The sequence below is a fragment of the Halichoerus grypus genome, unplaced genomic scaffold (assembly GCF_964656455.1).
Source record: "Halichoerus grypus unplaced genomic scaffold, mHalGry1.hap1.1 HAP1_SCAFFOLD_58, whole genome shotgun sequence".
Lineage (NCBI taxonomy): Eukaryota > Metazoa > Chordata > Mammalia > Carnivora > Phocidae > Halichoerus > Halichoerus grypus.
In genome coordinates, this window is record NW_027555007.1 from 235,001 (window position 1) to 260,000 (window position 25,000).

At 54.1% G+C, this 25,000-nt stretch overlaps 1 protein-coding gene across 1 annotated transcript in view; it reads left to right on the forward strand.

Moving 5' to 3' along the window:
* The first annotated feature begins 20,655 nt into the window (after window positions 1–20,655).
* Window positions 20,656–25,000, forward strand: part of LOC144380673 (uncharacterized) — a 22,845-nt gene continuing 18,500 nt past the window's right edge. The window contains exon 1 of the mRNA XM_078065527.1: window positions 20,656–21,465. Within this exon, the coding sequence (XP_077921653.1) occupies window positions 20,844–21,465 (622 nt within the window). The 5' untranslated portion in view covers window positions 20,656–20,843. The remainder of the gene's footprint in view (window positions 21,466–25,000) is intronic.

Sequence of the window (25,000 nt, forward strand, 5' to 3'; positions counted from 1 at the left end):
GGGACTTAGCCTGCGCCTGGGGAGCCCGGGTCGACCAGCACCCCGGTCGACGGCGGGGACCCGGGGCCCGGGGCCTGGGGCCTGGGGCCTGGGGCCCGGGGCCTTGGTGCCCGGGGCCTCGGGCCTTGGGATGGGGAGCTCGGGTCGACCAGCGTTCCGGGCGGGACTTAGCCTGCGCCTGGGGAGCCCGGGTCGACCAGCACCCCGGTCGACGGCGGGGGCCCGGGGCCTGGGGCCTGGGGCCCGGGGCCTTGGTGCCCGGGGCCTCGGGCCTTGGGATGGGGAGCTCGGGTCGACCAGCGCTCCGGGCGGGACTTAGCCTGCGCCTGGGGAGCCCGTGTTGACCAGCAGCCCGGTCGACGGCGGGGCCTCGGGCTAAGGAGCCCGGGTCGACCAGTGCTCCGGTTGGTCCCGCGGCGGGCAGGACTTGGCCTGTGCCTGGGGAGCTCGGGTCGACCAGCACCCCGGTCGATAGCGGGGGGCCTTGGGCTTTGGGATGGGGAGCCCGGGTCGACCAGCGCTCCGGTCGGCCCCGCGGCGGGTGAGACTTAACCCTCTGCCTGGGGGAGCCTGGGTCGACCAGCACCCCGGTTGACGGCGGGGCCTGGGGCCGGGGGCCGGGGACCGGGGGCCGGGGACCGGGGACCGGGGGCCTGGAGCCTGGGGGCCTGGGGGCCTCGGGCCTCGGGATGGGGAGCCCGGGTCGACCAGCGCTCCGGTCGGCCCCGTGGCGGGCGGGACTTAGCCTGTGCCTGGGGAGCCCGGGTCGACCAGCGCTCCGGTCGACGGCGGGGGCCCTGAGCCTCGGACTTCGGGTTCGGGCTCCCTGCGTGCGCCGAGGGTGCCGCGGGGCGTGGGGCGACCAGCACTCCCTTCCCCCTCCGGCGCGGCTAGCAGGACTTTGGTCTTGGGTCTGGCGGGTGCCGAGAGTTCCGGGACCCTGGCCGACCGGCGGGACTTTGGCCCGCCGCCTGCATTGTGTCTGGGGCCCCGGGTCGACCGGCAGTCCTTCCCGTGCCGTGGCCCGTTGGTTCTCGCACCCGTGAGTGATCGATCCCCTTTGTGTCGTCCCGACCCGTCCGTCCGACCGACCCACCCACCCACCCACCCACCCACCCGGCCCGCTTTCCACCTTTTTTTGTTTCGTTTTGTTTTTGTTTTCTAGATTTTATTTGACGGAGACACAGCGAGAGAGGGAACGCAAGCACGGGGAGTGGGAGAGGGAGAAGCGGGCTTCCCGCCGAGCAGGGAGCCCGATGAGGGGCTCGATTTCAGGACCCTGGGACCCTGGGACCCTGGGATCATGACCTGAGCCGAAGGCAGATGCTTAACGACCGACCGAGCCACCCAGTCGCCCCCCCCCCCCCCCCCCGCTTTCCACCTTGACCGTGTCTAGTCGTCCACCCGTCTAGTCCTCTTGGCCGCGCCTGGTCTTGCCCTCGAATGTGTTCGTCTGGGTCCCACACATGAACGGCCTCGTCCTTTGTTTCTATTTCTAGACAAATCCTACCACATCCCGGACCCCCGTCTAGAGAAAAAGCAAACGTTTTGGAGCGCTGGTGGCAAAACGCTCAAAGTTTCTCCACGCACCGACGGTGTCCGGTTAGACGAAGATGACGCAGGAACGGCGGGTTTCGCTTTGCGGACATTTCTACATCCGATCGGGGGCCGTTCTCACCGTCCCGTGTCCCGGGTCGTTGGGCTGCGGGCGCCAGGGTGCCTCACGCATTTCCAAGAGCGCCCTTGTCCGGAGCCGGAACCGGTGCAGCCTGGGTGGGTCGGAAGGCGCGTGCGTGAGGAGCACGTCCCCTAGCCGTGTGCAGATGTCCCCACCCTAGGGGCGGTAGGAGAAAGATCCCCAGAGGCCCCTCTTTGGCTAACGGCGCGCCCTGAGGCGGGAAGCGCTACTCTCCCAGGTGGATCGGGACCAGGCCGTGCACCAGAAAGGCAGGCGCTGCGTCCCAGGCACCCTGCGACCCCCTATTCGTCACACCCAGACTCACTGATTCACTGCACTGCCGTTTTTCGGGTGCCGCCCGCCCGACCGCTCGTGGCTTTTCTAGTGCCCAAAAGAGGTCGACCAGAGAGGTCCAGCCACTGGTGGGGAGGGTTTGGGAGGAATCGGGATGGGTGCTGCGAGGTTGGGGGGGGGGGGGGGAGAATGGGGCGGGCGGGGAAGAAGCTGGAGAAAGGCCCAGCGGCGAGGCGGGGCGAGGCGGGGCGAGGCGGGGCGAGGGGGGAAGGGTGGGAGGCGGGGTGTGGCTAGAGCGTGGGTTTCGGGAGGCAGTCCAGAGGCGGATGGAAGTAGGATGGAAATGATCCTCAATGATTTTTGAGGATCATTTCGGAGATGGGAACCTCTGTTCTTCCCTAAGCGCCTTCGACATCATCAATTCAACAAACTTAAAACCTTGAGATTCTCCATAGAGCTAGATCCAGAGAATGAGATCGATGGACCCACGGACGGAAATCAAGTTTCTCTTTCCCTGAAATGACCTAGGACACTCCTCTTCTAGTCAGCTCCTGTCCTGCTCCCCCACCCCCAACAACCTCTCATCGGACCTTCCCCTTTTGTCACCAGAAAGCTTTTCCACTCCTCCGCCTGGCCTGCGTTTGCTTGGCGTCTCTGCCAGACCCAGGCGGTGGTGGCCGACCGCAGACTCTCTTGCCCTCAAGAAAGGATTCCCGTTCTCGTGTGGGTGATCTTTTGTTTATCTCCACAGAGGTGATTAGTTTGGGGAACAAATAAAAGCACTCAGAATAAAAACCATGCCCAGTATCATGCACGCCCTCCTCCCCCTTCCCCTCCCCCCTCCCCCTTCCCCCCTTCCCCCCTTCCCCCCTTCCCCTCCTCCCCCCCTTTGATGTCTACATGAACCGACAGACTGCATGCATGGCATGCATAGATGGATGGATGGATGGATGGATGGATGGATGGATCGATCGGTCGATGGATCGATGGATCGAACGGTGAAGAGAGCCAGGGTGAGGGTCCCGTCCATCCCTCCCTCCCTCCCTCCTTCCCTCCCTCCTTCCCTATGTCCATTACATTGTTTCGTCACAGATTTTCGAAGTGGAGATACAATTCGCATGCCATATTTCGCATACTCTTAAACGTGTGCCATTTGGTGGCCTTCTTTTTTTTTTTTAAGGTGGCTCACAAAGCTGCACAACCCTCACTGCAATTTCCAGAACATTTCCATCACCGCCAAAAGAAATAAACACCTCTACTACCCCTCCCCCCTTCCTGTCCGCGCCTCGCCCCCACCCACCGTCACGCTCACCCTCACCCTCACCCTCACCCTGGCTCTCTTCACTGTTCTCCCCCAACAGCCTCCGATCTGCTTGCTCGCTCCCTCCCTTTAGGATGGGGCTATTTCGGCTGGCTTTTTCTTTTGTTGTTGTTGTTGTTGTTGTTGTTGTTGTTGTTGTTGTTGTTCTTCTTCTTGGGTGGTTTTTTTTTTTTTTTTAATTTTATTTATTTATTTGACAGAGAGAGACACAGCGAGAGAGGGGACACAAGCAGGGGGAGTGGGAGAGGGAGAAGCAGGCTTCCCGCGGAGCAGGGAGCCCGATGCGGGGCTCGATCCCAGGACCCCGGGATCATGACCTGAGCCGAAGGCGGACGCTTAACGACTGAGCCACCTAGGCGCCCTCGGCTGGCTTTTTCATACCCGTGGAACCCCGAGGCATTATGTCACCCTGGCTGTCGGGTTCCTTTTACTTAGTGTCATGTTTTTGGGGCTCACCCATGTGTTTCCATGGATCGGTGCTCTGCTCCTTGGTATGGCGTCCTCGTTTCCCACGAGGAGCCATTAAGATGAGTGGGACGACGGAATGATTTTCCCGTGCTACCGAGTCCCCCGACCCCTTCTCTTAAAACTTTAGGCCGTGGCTACTGGGTATTTACCCTAAAGATACAAATGTAGGGATCCGAAGGGGTATGTGCACCCCGATGTTTACAGCAGCCATGTCCACAATAGCCAAACTGTGGAAAGAGCCAAGATGTCCATCGACAGATGAATGGATAAAGAAGATGTGGTATATATATACAATGGAATATTATGCAGCCATCGAAAGGAATGAGATCTTGCCATGTGCAACGACGTGGATGGAACTGGAGGGTATTATGCTGAGCGAAGTATGTCGAACAGAGAAAGACATGTATCCTATGACCTCACCGATATGAGGAATTCTTAATCTCAGGAAACAAACTGAGGGTTGCTGGAGTGGGGGGTGGGGTGGGAGGGATGGGGTGACTGGGTGATAGACACGGGGGAGGGTATGTGCTCTGGTAAGCGCTGTGAATTGTGCAAGACTGTTGAATCTCAGATCTGGACCTCTGAAACAAATAATGCAATAGATGTTAAGAAAAAAAAAAAAAAGAAGATAGCAGGAGGGGGAGAATGAACGGGGGGGAATCGGAGGGGGAGACGAACCATGAGAGACGATGGACTCTGAAAAACAAACTGAGGGTTCTAGAGGGGAGGGGGGTGGGAGCATGGGTTAGCCTGGTGATGGGTATTGAGGAGGGCACGTTCTGCATGGAGCACTGGGTGTTATGCACAAACAATGAATCATGGAACACTACATCCAAAACGAATGATGGAATGTATGGGGATTAACATAACAAAAAAAATAAAAGAACAGAACAAAACTTTAGGCGGTGGTAAAATAGTGTCATCTCTGAGGACAGAAGTCCTAGTAGCATCATCAGCAGATGGTGTGGAAAGGTGTGTTGCACGGTCTCATGTTGCCGCTTTTCTTTGGAAAAGGATTCACAGGCTACCCTGTACCCCTCGGGGCCATACAGATCTCATGCTCCCACACTGGTCCTGTGTCTTGGATCGCGTGGCGCCCCCTCCCCCACTGAGAGCTACCGCCGCTTCACCCTCCTAGGCTCACCCAGGAGGGAAATGAACAGCATAGCGCTCTTCCCAACAGGCAGGCCCAAGTCATTGACTGAGAATGTTTCAAAGCCGTTCCCAGATGCTGGCCATTTGGCCGGAAAGGAGGCAGGCTGTGGGGTTGGGGGTAGGATGCTGCCTCTGTCCTTCTGTCGCCGTACAAAGTGTTTTTCATGGAGGTCTGGTTGGCATAGACATCCTGCCCGGGGCCCAGGCGTTTTTCGAGCTTTTCGGTATTATTTTTTGCTGTTGTGGAAGGAGTCTCTACGCCCAACGTGGGGCTGGAACTCAGGACTCTTGAGATCAAGAGTCAGCAGCGTGCTGCTGGTAGAGAGCCAGCCAGGCGCCCCTGAGCTTTTTGTAGCCTAGGGAGAGAACAAACAGGTTTCGTGTGTGTCTGTGTGTCTGTGTGCGCCCCAAAACACACACACACACACACACACACACACACACACACACACACACACACACACGTGTGCAGAAAACCAAACCAACAAAACAAACCAAAACCCTGTATAACCCTGCACCAAATGTTGAGGAAACAACTGCCCACCCTCACAAGAAACACCTGCAGGCTACATGTACAATGCACAGGGAGCCTATACTTGCAAGTGCTTACTTGCATGGGAAACATTTCACGATAACACGAGTCTCAGATGGCCCAAGTGGGGTTATTTTGACATGTCTGAATTGTGTACACAATTAGAGAAAGCCTGCTATGAGACCAGGTGATCAGAAACTAGGAAGCTCTTTGGTTCCCTCAGTGAAGTCCCGACTTTTGGGGAGGAACCAACACTCAGGGAGATGCTCTGGTCTTCATTTGGTTGGTTTGTTGCTGCAGCTTTTGGTATCTTTGCACAAAACCGACCCTGTTTCCATTGGAAATGGAAAACAACTGATGGATGGGATCTGTACTCGGTAATGCTGCCTCGCAGTTGGATTTGTTTTAATAAAAGGGGGAGATTTGAACATTGGGTCTTTCATGTCCTCTCCATTCATGTCCTCTCCACAAATAAGACTGAAACAAAGGCTAAAATTTGTTTGCATCTTGTTTGTGTCTGTGTGTCCGTATGTGTTACACATGTGAGGAATTTCCTCTACCTCCGGCTGCTATTGCTAACATCCATTTGTAAAGGAGCTCTATTTAATGAGTTTTATTTTTATTATTTTATTTAATTCATTTTTTTTAAGATTTTATTTATGTATTTGACAGATAGAGACACAGCGAGAGAGGAAACACCAGCAGGCGGAGTGGGAGAGGGAGAAGCAGGCTTCCCATTGAGCAGGGAGCCCGATGCGGGGGCTCGATCCCAGGACCCTGGGATCATGACCTGAGCCAAAGGCAGACACATAACCACTGAGCCATCCAGGTGCCCCGAGTTTTATTTTTATTAAAGATTCTATTTATTTCTTTGAAAGAAAGCGAGTGAGAGAGCACAGGAGCTGGGGGTGGGGTGGGGGGCATTGGGAGAGGGAGAAGCAGACTCCCCGCGGAGCAGGGAGCCGGATGTGGGGCTCCATCCCAGGACCCCAGGATCATGACGTGAACGCAAGGCAGACACTTAACCGCCTGAGCCACACAGGTGCCCCTATTTAAAGAGTTTAGAGGCAGGTGCTTGTAAAAATCGGGCATGGTAAAACTCAGATAAGAATAAACCCAGAGTTGCTGGAGTGGGGGGTGGGGTGGGAGGGATGGGGTGACTGGGTGATGGACACTGGGGAGGGTATGTGTTCTGGTAAGCGCTGTGAATTGTGCAAGACTGTTGAATCTCAGATCTGGACCTCTGAAACAAATAATGCAATGGATGTTAAGAAAGAAAAAAAGAAGAAGAATGTAGCAGGAGGGGAAGAATGAAGGGGGGGAAATCGGAGGGGGAGACGAACCATGAGAGACGATGGACTCTGAAAAACAAACTGAGGGTTCTAGAGGGGAGGGGGGTGGGTGGATGGGTTAGCCTGGTGATGGGTATTGAGGAGGGCACGTTCTGCATGGAGCACTGGGTGTTATGCACAAACAATGAATCATGGAACACTATATCGAAAACTAATGATGTAACGTATGGGGATTAACATAACAATAAAAAAATTAAAAAAAAAAAAAAAAAAAAAAAGAATAAACCCAGAAGTTTTTCAAGCTCACATGCTCTGGGATGAAATTCCCTACATTCAGACTCTTATGTCACTCCACAATAAAGATGCCTCAAGGGAAGGGACCCGAGGGACGGTCCAGAGATAGACAAAAATTTAACACACCTGACCTGACTCCCACTTCCCAACAGTCAAAATAATGAAGAAGAGGAGGAAGACAGGCCGATGCTGGAAATCTGAAACCCACTCCTCCTCCTCCCCAAGTACAGGCACCAGAACCGATGCCCAACCCACTGGCTTCCGGAGGGCTGAAAAGCCACCACAGACAAAGCCTATTTAGCAGAACGAGATGAAGAAAGGGGCGGGGGCGGAGGCGGAGGCGGAAAAGGAAAAAAAGAAAAGGTTCGTCCCAAACTGTAAATGTAAATCTGCCCTGGGCCTTGCCAATGGCCCCCTTGCCGCCTCCCCTGCCCCGTTTCTGCACCACTGGTGTGTGTGCCTGGAGCGCTCTACTCCCCTGCCGCCGTCTCAGCCGCCCTTTCCCCCCTCCCCGCCCCCCCCTCAGTGCCATGGGCTCCCCCTTCTCCTCCTCCTCCTCCCCCCCACCCCCTTATCAAGGAGCAAAAAACACCCCAAGCCCTTGGGCCACCTCCTTAGGAGGTTTAAATTGGAGCACCTCCCAAACTAGCAGGAAGGGGCCCGAGGGCTCCCCTGGTCTTAGACCGCCCGCTTCAGACTTTCCCCACAGGAGCCTGATAGGGGGGAAACAATCGATTGACTTTTTAGTGGACGCAGGTGCAACTTCTTTGGCGTTAAAGCCAATTTCAAGGTTGTTGATTTATTTTATTTTATTTTATTTATTTATTTATTTTTAAGATTTTATTATTTATTTGAGAGAGAGAGAATGAGAGACAGAGAGCATGAGAGGGAAGAGGATCAGAGGGAGAAGCAGACCCCCCACTGAGCAGGGAGCCCGATGCGGGACTCGATCCCGGGACTCCAGGATTATGACCTGAGCCGAAGGCAGTCGCTTAACCAACTGAGCCACCCAGGCGCCCCTGTTGGTTTATTTTAAAAAGACGTGGTTTTGGAGTTATCAGTGTCACACATAATACAAATAATCAGCTTTGCTTTGCTTTGCTTTTTTCTTTTCTTTTCTCTTTTCTTTTCTTCTCTTTTCTTTTCTTTTCTTTTCTTTTCTTTCTTTCTTTCTTTCTTTCTTTCTCTCTCTCTTTCTTTCTTTCCTTCTCTCTCTCTCTCTCTCTCTCTCTCTCTCTCTCTCTCTCTCTCTCTCTCTCTTTCTGTCATAAAAGCACTTGGATTCGGTTCTCCCTGCGTTACAAGCCGTTGGGTGGGCAGTGGAATGTGCCACGCTCCCGTCACAACAGTGAGCCTGTCTTTGTGGTTATCAAAATATACCTCTCCATCACCTTTATAAAAACAAACAAACAAACCACTTTTGGGTGCCTGGGTGGCTCAGTCGTTCAGCGTCTGCCTTCGGCTCAGGTCATGATCCCAGGGTCCTGGAATCGAGCCCCACATCGGGCTCCCTGTTCATTGGGGAACCTTCTTCTCCCTCTGTCCCTTCCCCTGCTTGTGTTCCCTCTCTCGCTGTGTCTCTCTCTGTCAAATAAATAAAATCTTAAAAAAATAAATAAAAATAAAATTTATGAAATATATTCATACGTTTGCCAATCTAAAGAATTCTGGTGTAATAGAGAGTGCGCCACTGGTTACTACTAACGTTTCACCAGAGACTGAGATTTCTAAGAATTAAAATTCTGCCACATGGAATTGGGACTGCTACAAAATGATAACAAAAACAACTCCGTGTGTGAGAAGGTAGGAGACGTGTAAAAGAGGTACAAGAAATGAGAAAACATTTTTTTGTTGAGGGAAAAGAAAGTAATGCTGTACTGAAATGGGACTGGATATCTAAAGAAAGAAAACTTTAAGACCGAGTCTGAATGAAAAAGGAAATTGTGGAAGGGGTTTGTGAAGGAGAATTTTTGAAAAGGAATTTTATGCATGGTCAGGACTGACTAAGATTGGGAGAAGGCAGTTTGAAAAGCACACTGGTATAAGATTGAGATTTGGGTTTTCTATGTTAAAATGACAAGGTTTTCTTGGATTGTTAGTGTACTCTTTTTTTTTCTTTTTTAAGATTGTATTTATTTATTTGACAGAGAGAGACACAGCGAGAGAGGGAACACAAGCAGGGGGAGTGGCAGAGGGAGAAGCAGGCTTCCCGCTGAGCAGGGAGCCCGATGCAGGGCTCGATCCCAAGACCCTGGGATCATGACCTGAGCCAAAGGCAGACGCTTAACGACTGAGCCACCCAGGCGCCCCTGTTAGTGTACTTTTGATAAGAAATTGTAGACAAGGGGAACCCGGGTGGCGCAGTCGGTTAAGCGGCTTTGGTCGGTTGTGATCCCAGGGTCCTGGGATCGAGCCCCAGAGACCTACATCGGGCTCCCTGCTCAGCGGGGAGTCTGCTTCTCCCTCTGCCCCTCTCCTGGTGCTGCTTGTGCTTGCTCCCTGCCCCCACCACCCTCCATGTCAAATAAATTGATAAAATCTGAAAGAAAGGGAGAGAGAGAGAGAGAGAGAGAGAGAGAGAGGGAGGGAGGGAGGGAGGGAAGGAAGGAAGGAAGGAAGGAAGGAAGGAAGGAAGGAAGGAAGGAAGGAAGGAAGGAATTTTAAAAAAGAAGAAAAAATTTTCTTCACCTGCCCAGGAAAACAAGGTTTCTATATTCATTTTTATCAGGTCTTTAATTATGTAAGAAAACGAAAACTTCTCAATATTAAAGGAGCTCAATTTTGCTAACTGTATAACCTTCTGTAGAATCTCCTGTGGGCACCTTGGTGAAACAGATAATAAAGTTTTAAGTTTTGTAATGATCTGTGACCCTATGTAGGCACGTGCCTTGAAACCTTCTGAGATGTTTCTTGGTTGGTCGGTCGGTCGGTCGGTCGGTCGGTCGGTCGGTTGGTTTGGCCGGCTGGCTGGCTGGCTGGCTGGCTGGCCGGCTGTTCATTCCTTCCTTCATTCATTTTCAACAGATGCTGAGAAAATCAAATCCTAAATAGAGTCTCTTGACTAATTAATCTAGTCTATTTGGTATGTTAAGTTACATGGGAAGCACTGTCAAACAAATAGTGATAAGCCTTCTTAGATTACATTATGTGCGTAAATGCTGCAACTGTTCCAAAAATTATATGAAATTCCCAAATATTTTTTTTTTTTAAGAATTTATTTATTTGAGAGAGAGAGAGCGAGAGAGAGAGAGAGCGAGCAAGAGAGCACCAGCACGGGGAGGGGCAGAGGGAGAGGGAGAAGCAGTTTCCCTGCTGACACAGGGCTCAAAATCCCAGGACCCTGGGGATCATGACCTGGACCAAAGGCAGCTGCCTAACCGACTGAGCCAACCCAGGTGCCCATAAAGTTTTTGTTTATTTGTTTTAGATTTTATTTATGTATTTGACAGAGAGAGACACAGCGAGAGAGGGAACAGAAGCAGGGGGAGTGGGAGAGGGAGAAGCAGGCTTTCTGCGGAGCAGGGAGCCTGATGCGGGGCTCGATCCTAGGACCCTGGGATCATGACCTGAGCCGAAGGCAGACGGACGCTTGACAACTGAGCCACCCAGGCGCTCCTCTGAGATTTTATTTTTTAAATAATCTCTACACTGAACGTGGGGCTCGAACTCACAACCCTGAGATCAAGAGTCGTGCTCTCTACCGACTGAGCCAGCCAGGTGCCCCTGGAATGTCATCTCGAAGAGACACATGCGTAGACTCAGATATAATGAGACTGCTTTAAGAAAGTCAGATTGACTTTATGGAGCCAATAAAGCCCCTTGGAAATGTTGGCCTGATAACCTTGCTTACAGAGGTCCCCTCAACCTTACCAGGTGAGTGAAGAGTGCCACCTCCTGGCAGATGCCGGAACTTCAGGAAATTTGGAGGGCCTCAAAGAAGAGAGGAATTCACCCAAATCTACAAGTCTTGCAGGCGAATCTGATGGCAAATATTTGGCTTGGTTCTCGGCTTTAAAAAGGCAGTTAAAGGATCAATCTAAAATTCCTTATAAAAAGCTCCATCAAAGCAGATTTAAAAGAAGGAAAGGAAAAAGAAAAGAGAAAAAAGACCCCATATATGGTCAACTGCTATTCTTGCTGTCCCTACGTAGATGATTGGGCCAAGTTTGTTAAAACTGGACTTGTTTTACAAACAAATTAATCTTCATTTGGCTATCTTTGACAGGAATGAAGGTGACTTTAGAGAGAAAGATTATATTTCAATGACACACTTTTGTGAGTGTTAGAGTAATTATCTTTGAACGTTTGTTGTTTGCCTATAAAACTGGACTGGATCCTGGATCCTTCTGGTTTCCTTGAGTATCTGACTGTGACTCTTCAAACTAAGGTTTCCAACATTCTCCCATTCTCTTATCTTACAATCATTAAGAACTAAAACTGTCCTTTTTCCTGAAGTCTGGCAAATGAAAGCTGGACAACTTGAAATAAATTTCAGGGAAATGACCACAATAACTCATATATAGACAATCTTTGTGCCTGTTGCTCTATGAGTCACTCAAAATGAGACATTTGAACTATACACCGGAAAAATCCGTCAGATTGCCCCTGCCCACTCCCACTCTATTGGAGGATGCTTCAAGCCTGACATCTAGAGACCTTCTCACTGGCAGCACTCTGGACTTAGACGCCAGGTGTATCCCTTAGTTCCAACCATGAACCAGTGTTTTCCTTTTGTTTCCATAGAAATGCCTCTTATTAACTACGAGATCACTTGCTGAATGAGGCAGAGTCTATGATCCTTAATTCCACCTTGCTGCACCTGTATTAACTCCTCTTTGGAAAATAAGAACCCATATAAATAGGGGCACCTGGCTGGCTCAGCTGGTAGAACATGCGACTCTAGATCTCGGGGTTGTGAGTTCGAGCCCCACATTGGGTGTAGAGATTACTTAATAGAAATCTTAAAAGAAAAAAAAAGAAAGAAAAAAGAACCCATGTAAATAAAATCAAACACTAAGCTACTTGGCTACCAGAAGCCCTTCACCACCACTACCTCCCCCCCCCCCCAGGGGAGGGGCTCAGACTAATTTACTGATCTGTATTCTTGGATACCCACCGATATCAGATCAATTTGAGAGAGAATGAGAGAATTGGGTTTGACTCTACTGTTACTATTCCTTAGACTACACTTGGGGATAAAATCAATGGTGTCATGTAGTACCAAACCATGTAGAAAAATAACCAAGTTCTCAGATAAGGAACTATCTCTGAGACCCCCTCCCTTAGCACAAGGGACCAAAAGTTGCGACCTGCACTGTCTCAGATCCTTCCATTCCAAAGCCTCCACTGCACCTTAATTCAGCTTGAAGCAGTTAAATAAAGAAGGCAGACCTCTGCCCATGTTTCATAGAAATGGAATGCAGGATGGACAAGGGGAAATTTTAACAGGGAAAAATGTAGCATGTCTGACTCCCTGTTATTTTTATTCCCTTTTAACCTGTAGGTTGAAAACTTCTGTTTAGCCCTGAACATAGCCATGTTACAGCTAAGATTTACAGAAACTGTTGTTTGCCCAAAACCTACCTCCCCTGAGGAGATGGAAGAATAGCCACAGCCATCATCATCCCAATTCCCTAAGACTGAGGAATGACCATAACTTGGTGGTGGGTGGTGGTGGTGGGGGGGGGGGGGGGGGGGGATTGAAACCGTGCCCCATAAGGTTAATGAGGTTGATGCTAGCAGAAAGCTTAAAGCTTGTTTTTCAGGGAACTGTTTCCCCCTAATCAGCTATTGTGTCTTTTCAGGCCCTGCTACCAAATACTGGCTGTCTCTGCAGAAGTCTGGACTCAAGGTCAACTGATAATGGCTGCAGCCTATGAACAAGCAAGGTCCTGATTCCTTACCTGAGAAAAGGAGCCTAAGACCCCATCCAGGTTGTACCAGCTCTCAGAGCATGCCCACAGCCTCTTCTCCTTGTCCTCAGATAACCTCCTGACATCAGGGACTCAGTTTTGCCTCATTCACATGTCAGGTCTCCACCCCGAAGTAAACATGGGAATCTACGGTACATATGTTTCCTGAATATACGTGCTCCATCTTTCGCCATGAATAATCATAAATGTCCCTGCCCTTTTCCTTTTTGAAGTTTGATTGTTTGTTTTTATTTATTTATTTCAGAGAGAGAGAGAGAGAGAGAGAGAGACAGAGAGACAGAGAGAGAGACACACACAGAGAGACAGAGAGAGAAACAGAGAGAGAGAGAGAGAGAGAGAGAGAGACAGAGAGCTTGTGCGCATGGGTGGGTGGAGGGGCAGAGGGAGAGGGAGAAGACTCCCCATTGAGCAGGGAGCCCCAGAGGGGTGGGGCTCGATCCCAGTACCCTGAGATCATGACCTGAGCTGAAGGCAGATGCTAAACCGGCAGCCACCCAGGCGCCCCTCCATTCCATTTTTTTTTTTTTAAAGAGATAAACATTACATACTTTATTTTTAAAAATTCATTCATTCATTCATTCATTCATTCATTCATTTTTCATCATCTGTGGTCCCAGTGTAGGGCTTGAACTCAGGACCCTGACTGAGATCAAGAGTCATGTGCTGTTCTGACTGAGCCACCCAGGTGCTCCCCTTCTGTTCCATATTTTAAACAACCCTGGGATCACGGCTCAGAGTCACAATTGGCCCAATGAGACTCACATTCACCCCTCTGTGCAGAGGTGCCATCTGTGGGGCTGGTTCCTGTTTGTCCATCTTCCTTCCTCCTCTTACTGGACAGGAAGGTGGTGTGCGAAAACAGCCAGTGACTATGTGGAATGAGACCGAGGATTTCCCTTGGGAAGCAGTTGGGAGAGGGAGGACAGGTCGATGGATAATCAATAAACTTTTTTTTTTTTTTAAGATTGTATTTATTTATTTGACACAGAGAGACACAGCGAGAGAGGGAACACAAGCAGGGGGAGTGGGAGAGGGAGAAGCGGGCTTCCCGTGGAGCAGGGAGCCAGATGCGAGGCCCGATCCCAGGACCCTGGGATCATGACCTGAGCCGAAGGCACATGCTTAACGACTGAGCCACCCAGGCGCCCCAACAATCAATAAACTGTTAATGTTGCTTTAGAGGAGTGTGCTTGCTGGGCCCATAACTCGGTGGATGAGTTAGAACAGTCCCTGTCAGGCCTCCCTTAGCCCTTAGCCCTTAGCCCTTATCACTCCATGCTTGTGTTTGGCCTCTGACCGCTAAGATACCACCATCATGTGTTCAAGGTCCTCCTCAGACTCAGCCAGCCACACCATGCCACACCCTCCTACCTGCACACCCACCCCTGGAAGGCATTATAGTAAGACATCATCCCCCACATTCATGATTCCCAAAGGGTTTACTGGAGTTTCCTGGGTTAGGAAAAGGAGGGGACTCTTTTTGCCCCCAGATGAGGTGAGCTCTTCAGACACCCTCTTTCCCCTTCCCCTCCTCCCTCCCTCCCTTTCCTTCCTCCCTCCCTCCCTCCCTCCCTCCCTCCCTTCCTTATCTCTCTCCGAAATTTGCAAGCTGCAGCCTAAGGGTTAGGGGGAGTTGAGGAAAGCCATTGAATGGAGGGAAGCTCCAGGCTCTGACTTTAACAGAAAGCTTTCTGCATTTGAATGAAGCGATTGAATGAGGCCCATTAGAATGGATCACCCTGAACGTCCCATCAGCCGCCCCAGCCCCACCCCATCCTCCCCCCCCAACTGAAGTTCTCTGGTCGAATTGGAACAGTGGGGGGGGGGGGGGGCTGTCCATCCTAAGTTGGCAACTAGGCCCCTGGCCCATAGGGAAAAAAATCACGCACGGGTACAGATGAGTTGGTAGCTCAGGCAAAGTGGTCAAAGTGTTGGCAAGGTTTCTGTGGATGAGGGGAGATTTGTTCTGGGACCACCCTCCCATATACATCTCTGGCTGAGAAGTGGGCAGGGGAGCCCTGTGGGGGTGGGGGGGGCGGGACCCACATCTGGAGCTCGGCGTGGACTATAGCCGCTGCCTGCCCGGGTGTGTGTGCCTGTGTGTGTGTGTGTGTGGGGGGGCGCTGAGGGCTAAGGGCTGAGGGTGGTGGGGTCTGCTCACGCTGACTCCTGCAACTCAATTCATTCTGGGAACCTTCTGTTGTTTCTGCTGAGGTGCCAGGTGCTGTGATGACCAAAGCTAAACTCCTCTCTTTGCCTAGTTCTTAAAAGGCCTGATTCTAAATGGGCAGAAGACATGAACAGACATTTTTTCAAAGAAGACATCCAAATGGCCAACAGACACATGAAAAAGTGTTCAATATCGCTCGGCATCAGGGAAATCCAAATCAAAACCTCAATGAGATACCACCTCACACCAGTCAGAATGGCTAAAATTAACAAGTCAGGAAATGACAGATGTTGGCGGGGATGTGGAGAAAGGGGAACCCTCCTACACTGTTGGTGGGAATGCAAGCTGGTGCAGCCACTCTGGAAAACAGTATGGAGGTTCCTCAAAAAGTTGAAAACAGAGCTACCATATGATCCAGCAATTGCACTACTGGGTATTTACCCCAAAGATACAAAAGTAGGGACCCGAAAGGCTACGTGCACCCCGATGTTTATAGCAGCCATGTCCACAATAGCCAAACTGTGGAAAGAGCCAAGATGTCCATCAACAGATGAATGGATAAAGAAGATGTGGTATATATATACAATGGAATATTATGCAGCCATCAAAAGGAATGAGATCTTGCCATTTGCAACGACGTGGATGGAACTGGAGGGTATTATGCTGAGCGAAATAAGTCAAACAGAGAAAGACATGTATCCTATGACCTCACTGATATGAGGAATTCTTAATCTCAGGAAACAAACTGAGGGTTGCTGGAGTGGGGGGTGGGGTGGGAGGGATGGGGTGACTGGGTGATGGACACTGGGGAGGGTATGTGCTATGGTGAGCGCTGTGAATTGTGCAAGACTGTTGAATCTCAGATCTGGACCTCTGAAACAAATAATGCAATATATGTTAAGAAAGAAAAAAAGAAGAAGAATGTAGCAGGAGGGGAAGAATGAAGGGGGGGAAATCAGAGGGGGAGAAGAACCATGAGAGACGATGGACTCTGAAAAACAAACTGAGGGTTCTAGAGGGGAGGGGGGTGGGAGGATGGGTTAGCCTGGTGATGGGTATTGAGGAGGGCACGTTCTGCATGGAGCACTGGGTGTTATGCACAAACAATGAATCATGGAACACTATATCGAAAACTAATGATGTAATGTATGGGGATTAACATAACAATAAAAAAATAAAAAATAAAAGGCCTGATTCTCCTGTTATCTTGTTAAATGGACTGACCCCTGCACCCTCCCATCCTGCCAGACCCCTTGTGCAAATACTTCCACTTGAAGAGTTCTTTCTCTGAATCCAGAAAATAAACAAACAACACCCACCACCCACACCCACCCCATTGCCACAAATACCTAGCAAAGACAAAGCTAGCTGGTCTCCTTCTGCCTCAAGGCACTTTAGAGAGTCACTCTCTTACACACACCTTAGGCTCCATTACAGGCTGCTGTCTCCCTTTCTCTGGCACAATTCCATCCCTGGAGGAGCCCCATATCGCATCTGCAGCCGTGAGCTGGAGACAGTATGCTCAAGTAACCGGGTGGTAGCACCGTAACTTTGAAATGACCTACACCCCAAGTCATCCATAAACACGGTCCCTGGAAATCTTTGACATTCACGTGCCTCTGATGAAATCCTTGCTTTGGAAACTCCAGCACCCATAGCCAATCTTGTCCATGTTCTGCTAACCTTTGCTCGCCCTCTGTTCGCCTGATATTTTGCCTGATTGTTTACACAGAAATTAGATCCCATCCGGCAAGAGCTGAATCCGAGTCCTCTGCTCACCCCACGACGGAAAAGAATATGCACAGGCCTGCATCCCTCTTCTCCTTCTCCCCATGTCAGAAGAAAAGGTGGCCCTCCCTCCTCCCATCAAAACCCAAACCCGAGATAAGACTTAGATATAAAGGAAACCAGCATACTGTTTTGAACTATAGACACTTGTAAAAACTAGCAGCAGCAGCAAGCAAGGAAACACACAAACCACCACCCCACCACAGGTGCAAGGAGGGTGCGCTGACTCACTGAATCTCCCCCTTTTCTCCCCAGAAGCATCCCCCACCCATCCCCCCGGAAGATGTCCTCCCTATGCCAGAAGGGGAGTGAGTGACGTTCTTTTCTTCCTTTTTTTGTTTTTAATTATTCTTTTTAAAAGACTTGTATTTATTTGAGAGAAGGGGTGGGGGGAGGGAGGGAGGGGGAGAGAGAGAGAGAGAGAGAGAGAGAGAGAGAGAGAGAGAGAGGGAGAGAGAGAGAGAGAGGAAAGCAGACTCTCCGTGGAGCAGGGAGCCCGACGTGGGGCTGGATCCCGGGACCCTGAGCTCGGGGCCTGAGCCGAAGGCAGGCAGACGGTTCACGGATTGAGCCAGCCAGGCGCCCCAGCTTTCTTGTTTCTTTGTCTGCCTGCTTGCCTGCGTGTGGGGTCTGTGGATGTCTGATGCCTGTCCTGTGATTTCGTGGGGAGGTGGGCCATCTTTCCTCCTTCGAATGGCCTTTGCGCATTTGTCAAACTTCTGTCGGGCTTGGGCCTATCTGTTTGGGTATCTGTTCCGTTCCATCCGTCGACGTGTCTCTTTTGTCTGCCAACATCACAGGGTCTCTATCGCCTGTATACATAAGCATTAAACGGGGCTGGCCGGGGGTGGGGGGGGAGGGGGGGAGACGACGACTTTATTTCCTGAGTTTTGTTTTGTTTTCTTCGAAATCACCACAGCGATTCTAATTCCTTTTGCCTGTCTGCTTGTTTATGTAATCTGTACACCCATCCAGTGCGGTGCTGGAACTCACGACCCCCGCAGATCAAGAGTCGCGGTCACGTGGGCCTCCTCCGACCGAGCCAGCCAGGTGCCCTGAAGTACGTGTACTTGAAAAACCGATGTGACCATGAGAGACAATGGACTCTGAAAAACAAACTGAGGGTTCTAGAGGGGAGGGGGTTGGGAGGATGGGTTAGCCTGGTGATGGGTATTGAGGAGGGCACGTTCTGCATGGAGCACTGGGTGTTATGCACAAACAATGAATCATGGAACACTATATCGAAAACTAATGATGTAATGTAGGGGGATTAACATAACAATAAAAAAAAATAAAAAAAAAAACCGATGTGAAGCCTGCACCCGTGACCTTTTTTTTTTTTTTTTATTAGATGCACCCGTGAAGTGTTTACTGCGAAACCTTTTGATCGTCGCACTCTTGAGTTGAGGCCGTACCAGTAAAGAACGTAGTTTAGCCAACTGAGGAAGAGATCAGCTTTAAAGGAAAACCTTCTTTTCACGTTTGTGATGTCTGGTCCATTCTCTCAACTCGATCGATGTCCAGCCTTCAGAGCCACATTATTTGCTTGGTTTCTCTCTCGTCTGTGCTTCCTCGTGTACTTTCCTAATGCTCAGGATTTATGGTTTACGGAGAACAGTTTTCAGCCTGGTGTGTGTGTGTGGGGAGGGGGGGTGCGGGGGGAATGTTGTGAAGTGGGATCAGGGATTCACGCGGGTAAGGAGGAGGCAAGGAGAAAGGCTTGGTTGGGAAGGAAACCATTAAAGGTCCATGTTGAAATGGTGAAGTTTATTTTATTTATTTATTTATTTTTTTTTTTTCCAGATTTTATTTATTTATTTGACAGAGAGAGACAGCGAGAGAGAGAGAGAGAGAGAGAGAGAGAGAGAGAGAGAGAGAGAACACGGGCAGGGGGAGTGGGAGAGGGAGAAGCAGGCCTCCCGCGGAGCAGGGAGCCCGACGTGGGGCTCGATCCCGGGACCCTGGGCTCGTGTGACCTGAGCCGAAGGCGGGCGCTTAACGACTGAGCCACCCCCCAGGCGCCCCGAAATGGTGAAGTTTTTTTTTTTTTTTTAATTTTTTTTATTGTTATGTTAATCCCCATACATTACATCATTAGTTTTAGATATAGTGTTCCATGATTCATTGTTTGTGCATAACACCCAGTGCTCCATGCAGAACGTGCCCTCCTCAATACCCATCACCAGGCTAACCCATCCTCCCAACCCCCTCCCCTCTAGAACCCCCAGTTTGTTTTTCAGAGTCCATCGTCTCTCATGGTTCTTCTCCTCCTCCGATTTCCCCCCCTTCATTCTTCCCCTCCTGCTACATTCTTCTTCTTCTTTTTTTCTTTCTTAACATATATTGCATTATTTGTTTCAGAGGTACAGATCTGAGATTCAACAGTCCTGCACAATTCACAGCGCTTACCAGAACACATACCCTCCCCAGTGTCCATCACCCAGTCACCCCATCCCTCCCACCCCACCCCCCACTCCAGCAACCCTCAGTTTGTTTCCTGAGATTAAGAATTCCTCATATCAGTGAGGTCATATGATACATGTCTTTCTCTCTTTGACTTATTTCGCTCAGCATAATACCCTCCAGTTCCATCCACGTCGTTGCAAATGGCAAGATCTTATTCCTTTTGATGGCTGCATAATATTCCATTGCATATATATACCACATCTTCTTTATCCATTCATCTGTTGATGGACATCTTGGCTCTTTCCACAGTTTGGCTATTGTGGACATTGCTGCTATAAACATCGGGGTGCACGTAGCCTTTCGGGTCCCTACTTTTGTATCTTTGGGGTAAATACCCAGTAGTGCAATTGCTGGATCATATGGTAGCTCTATTTTCAACTTTTTGAGGAACCTCCATACTGTTTTCCAGAGTGGCTGCACCAGCTTGCATTCCCACCAACAGTGTAGGAGGGTTCCCCTTTCTCCGCATCCCCGCCAACATCTGTCACCGAAATGGTGAAGTTTAATGTAGTAAGAGTTACCTTTAATCGAAGGAATTCTTGCTGGAGGTTGCTTCTCCCCTCTCCTCCCTGGATAGGGGAGTGAAGTTTTTTCGAGGTCCCTAGTGGACACAGAAAGCGTTCAAGGGCCCATAGCACCTATGGATGGGGCTCTGTTGCCCTCTAGTGTCCTATCCTCTGCTACTGCTGTTCGTGGTTTCCTCTGACGACTTAGTCGTCACAGGTGTCTATCTTTGATGGTTAATGCTGCTCGGTGTCGGTTGTTTGTGTGTTTGTTTTTGAAAGCTTTTTGAGTGATCATCCAGCGTGGTGCTGGAACTCACGACCCCTGCAGATCAAGAGTCGCAGTCGCGTGGGCCTCCTCCGACCGGAGCCAGTCAGGTGCCCTGAAATGCGTTTAGTTGAAAAAGGAAAAAAGAAAAAACAAAAAACGAAGAAACAAAAAACAAAACCCAAACCTTTTTTTTTTTTCTTTTTTTTCCTTTACGGGTCAGAGGAAGTTCTACGCCTTGTTTTTCTTTTACCCTTAATAGCACGGAACAGTTCTTCTTCTTCTTCATCATCATCATCATCATCATCAATATTTAGCTCTTCTAGAGCACCTCCCCCGCCCGCCGCGTACTAGTGTTGGACGGCACGGATGTCCCGGAACTGGATTTATTGAGTGAACGGCTATTTTAACTCCCTTCCTCCCCATTCCGCGCCTCCCCCCGCCCCCGCCCCCGCCCCCGCCCCCGCCCCCGCCCCCGCCCCCGGCCCGCCCCCGCCCCCCGCCCCCGCCCCCGCCCCCGCCCCCGCCCCGTTTGTTGTCCTTGGGCGTTATCGTGGTACGTGCAGAGACGGATTCGGTTTGCAGCTTTCTGGGGGCGGTGTGTGTGTCAATCCCCCCCCCCCCCCTTGCTGTCCTGAGCTTTCTTCGTGTGCTTCAGAGAGACCTCCTCCTCCCCTTAAAATGATAGAAGGTAGAAGGTTCATCGGTGGTGGTTGTCGGAGTACTCGCCTGGTGTCGGTTTTACGGTCCTTGCCCGCCGAAATTTGTCTTAAGTCCTCCCGGAAGCCCGGGCGCCGCAGGTGTGCCACTGTGGGAGGCCCGTGCGGGGAATTTTCCGCTCGTGTCCGCTTCTCCCGGGGCGCGTCCCGTGGCCAGTTGGCCCCCTTTCCGGCGGCAGCGGCCCGGACGCGTTTTCCAAGTCTCCCCTGGGCTGCTGGAGTCGCGCCTGTGCCGGCCGGGAGCTCCCGAGGCCGCCGCCCCGGGGGCCGCCCGCCCTCCGCCCTCCGCCAGCCCCTCCGAAGCGGGCCGGGACGAGATCGGGCGGCCGGGCGGCCGGCTGTGCGCCTTGGCGGGCCCGCGATCCGGATCCGCCTCGTTGTTGTTCGCGCCGGTTGTCTCGCGCCACCTGGCGTCCGCTTTTATATAGCGTCTCCCCGCTGGAGCGTCGGCGATGTCGGCAAGGGATTGTATTTGGCCGCGGTTCCCGAGGCGGAGTTCCAGGAGGCCGGCGACGCTAGCGCGATCGTCCCGCTGTCTCCGGGCCGTCGGCGCGCGCTCCGCTCGCGGGAGATTGAGCCTCCAGGTTTGTAGGGTGGTGGTGGCGCCGCCGCCTCGCTCCCGGAGAGCCGCGTTGGGGGGCCGCCTGGACGGGTCGACCAGCACCCGCCGGTGCCCCCCCCCCTCCGCCCGCGGGGTTGCGGGGGGAAATGGGAGAGGCTGCGTCCGGCGCCCGGGCGCCATCCGGCCCCTGGCTCCCGTCGGTCGTTGGGCCTTCCGTGTCACGCTCGGGCGGTTGGGGACCGGCCTGAGCCTTGCGGGGAAGCCCGTGGATGGCGCGACGGGCCCGGCCGCGGGCACGCGTGGGGTCCCGGTCATCGGACCCGAGATTCTCACTAAGTTTTCCGAGGCCCGCTGCGGAGGTGGGGACCGGACCGGACCGGGTCGGGTCGGGCCGCGAGCGCCCCAGGGGCCCGGCTGCGGTTCCCGTTGAGGTCCGGCCTTCGGGGGGACGCCTCCGCGGTATCGCCCCCTTTCCTCAGTCCCGGCCGGGAGTCAGGGACCGGCATGGGGCGGTCCTGAGGCCCGGGGAGGAGGGCGTCCGCAGGGGCCTCCGTCGAACTTGGTGAGAATTTCTAAGTCCCAACATGGGGACGACAGGCGGACCCGGACCCGGACCCGGACCCGGACCCGGACCCGGACCCGGACCTCTCCGGGCCGCTCCCCACTCCCGCCAAGTCCCTACTCGCTGCCGGCTGCCACCACGTTCCCGGGGTCGACCAGATGGCCCTGGGGGCTCCGGGGGGAACCGGGGGTGATGGAATAGTGCTTGGGGGCCCGTGGCCGGGCCACGGTCCCAGGAGATCCCGGTGACCTGTGGCTAGGCCCCGCCGGGCGGCGCCAGCTATTTTCTCACCCGAAATGAGCGCTTTTTGCTGCCAGGTAGGTGCTGGCACGTTGTGTTGTGGTGATCCTCTCCTTAAGAGAGGTGGGCCTCTGGGCGTGTGGCAGGGCTCCGGGCTTGACCGTGATGCCAAGCCCGGCTCTGTCGCCGCTGGCTGGAGCCGTCCGCGTGGGCCTGTGCGGCGGCTCCTGTGCCTCCAGGTGGTCCAGGCCGTTGGTGCCGCCTCCGGTCTCCAGCACCCGAGGGCAGTGTGGGCAGGGGGCGCGTGGGTCCTTTACCCCGCGCACTTCACTCTGCAGGCACCCGGCTGCGGTCGTGACAACCCCCCATCCCGCAAGGCTCCGTGCCGCGTGTCAGGCATTCTCGTTTCTGGGGTTGTCCGGCTGTTCCCGCCCTAGGGTTTTCGAGGGGGTGTCGGTGAGGCTGAAGCAGGCTCCGTCGGGTTGCTGTCCTCACCGGCCTCTCCCCTCCTCGGGACCTTCTCGGGGTTTCTGTTTTGCCAGATCGATGTGGTGCTCTCGTGCTCTCCCGGGCCGGGCCTAAGCCGCGTCAGACGAGGGACGGACGTTCATGGCGAATGGGACCGCTCTTCTCGTTCTGCCCGCGGGCCCCTCGCTCCTTCACCTCTGCCCGCCGTGGCGGTGAGGTGGGGGGTGTGGGGGGGTGTGCAGGCTCCGGCCCGACCCCGCCCTCCCGTGTTCTGCCTGACGGCGCTCGCGGGACCGGGGTCCCCTGACGCAGCAGACACTCTCGCTTGCCTCCCCTGGCTTCGTGTGGTGCGCGGCCCTCCCCGCCACGGGGAGGGCCGTCCCGGCGCCGCGCTGCTCACCCGCTTGGGCGTGCTGAGCGCGTTGCGCGTGGCTCTCCGTGGTGCCCCTGGAGCGCTCCAGGTCGTCTCAGGTGCCCGAAGCCGAGCCGGTAGCGTCGTTTCCCGTTCCCAGCGACCCCCTCCCTCGGGCCACCGCTGTCGGTGGCGTGTCCGAGGAGCGGGTGGTGGAGTCGGTAAGGGAGGCCCACCCCGCCCCCCCGTGGGACGCGGGCGCCTCGTCGTCGCCTGCCACAAGCTGTGCTGGTGGTGGGGATTGGACTTTGGTGTGGGGCGTGTGAGCCGCTTGCGGCGGGCCGAGCCAGCGCCATGGCGCTTGGCCAACCGAGGGGCTGCTGCCTTTTTGCCCGGCATGCCGTGCCTGTCTCCGTTTGTCGTTGCCTCGCCCGAGGCGCGAGGCTCCCGGTGGTCGGTGACGTGAGCATGGCGTGTGTGGCAGGGCGGAGGCGGTCTCCTTCTGGGGTCCCGGCCGCGAGCGCTCAGGATTGCCCTGTTTGCCTGTCCCCTTGCCGCGTGAACCCACCGCCCGCCCCCCGGAGCCCTTGGCTTTGTAAGGCCTTTGGAACGCCGTTCCGCGGGGCCCGGCCGGGCGGGGGGGACGATTTGGGTGGGGGCGATGCGCCCTCGGTGAGAAAGCCTTCTCTAGCGATCCGAGAGGGTGCCTTGGGGTACCGGAACCCCCCAGCCGCCGCCCCTCCTCTGCGCGTGTAGTGTGGCCACCGACGCGGGGTGACTACCGTTGCGTGTTGGGCAGAGCTCTTCCTCTCTGTGAGGGGGTCTGATTTTGCCGGCCCCGCGGTGGGGCCGAGCGCCGCTCTTTGCCTACCGCGGCCTGCGCCTCCCCCCTCCGAGTCGGGGGAGGGTCCCGCCGGGCCTGGCCGGCGTCCGGCGCGTGGGGCTCCCGCGTGCGTGTGCGAGCGAGCGCGCGCGCGGCCGCTCCCTCGCGGTGTTGTCTCCCGAGGGGCTCGGGGGGCGCCCCCCGCGCGCCCCGCTTCCCCGTGCCGCGCGAGCGGCTGTCTGCCCGCCCGCTCCCGTCCCGAGTCGCCGCTGGGGGTGGCGTTCCGGGCACGGGTCGGGCCGCTCTCGCCTGGGGGCGCTTCTCCAGGGTCGCGACTTTCCGGGACGGACCGGATGGACGGAGGTTCAAGACGGGGCCCCGCGGCGGGGGTTCACGTGGGTCTGGGCCGCAGCGGTGTGGGGCCCGGTTCGTGGGGAGGCTCGCCAAGGGTGCTGAGGCCGGCTGGCGTCCTGGGCGTCGCGGGACCGCTCTCGTGCTGGTGGCGGTGGGATCCCGTGCACGTTTACCTGGTGGCCCGGCTTGCGTCTTCGTTGGCGCGCCCTTCCCCGAACCGGTTCTCCCCCCACGCGCTCCCGGCCCTCAGCCCGCTGTGCTTCCTCCTCCCCGGCGCCGCCGACGCACTCCCGCTGCCGTTTGCCTCGACCGGATGCCTGAAGGCGCGTCTGTGTCCTCGATCCGCTCTCTCGGGACCGAAACCGGCCTCGCCGCTTGTTTGGGTGTCGTCCCCTCCCCGGGCCGTAGCTACGGGTTTTCCGGGGGGTGGTCGTCCCCAGGCGAAGTGCTCTCGGTCCCCTGGTGAGGAGGAGAGAAGGGCCCGCGCGGGTCCGGCTTCCAGCTGGGTGGCGGGGGTGGCGTCGTTGTGCGTGCGGGAGAGCGTTTCTGGGGGCCGGGCGTGACTGCGGTGGTGTTGGTGGTGTTTCGGGGCCCGAGCCCCGCGAGGTTGCCAGGGCCCGCCGTGGGGGCCAGGTCGGCGTCCTTGGGTGCCACGGGACCGCCCTTGTGCTGGAGGCCTCGGGTGGTGGGACCCCGTGTGGCCCTCGGTGTCCGACCTTTGGTCCGGAGGCGCTTTTGAAAGGGCTCCCTGAGCTTCC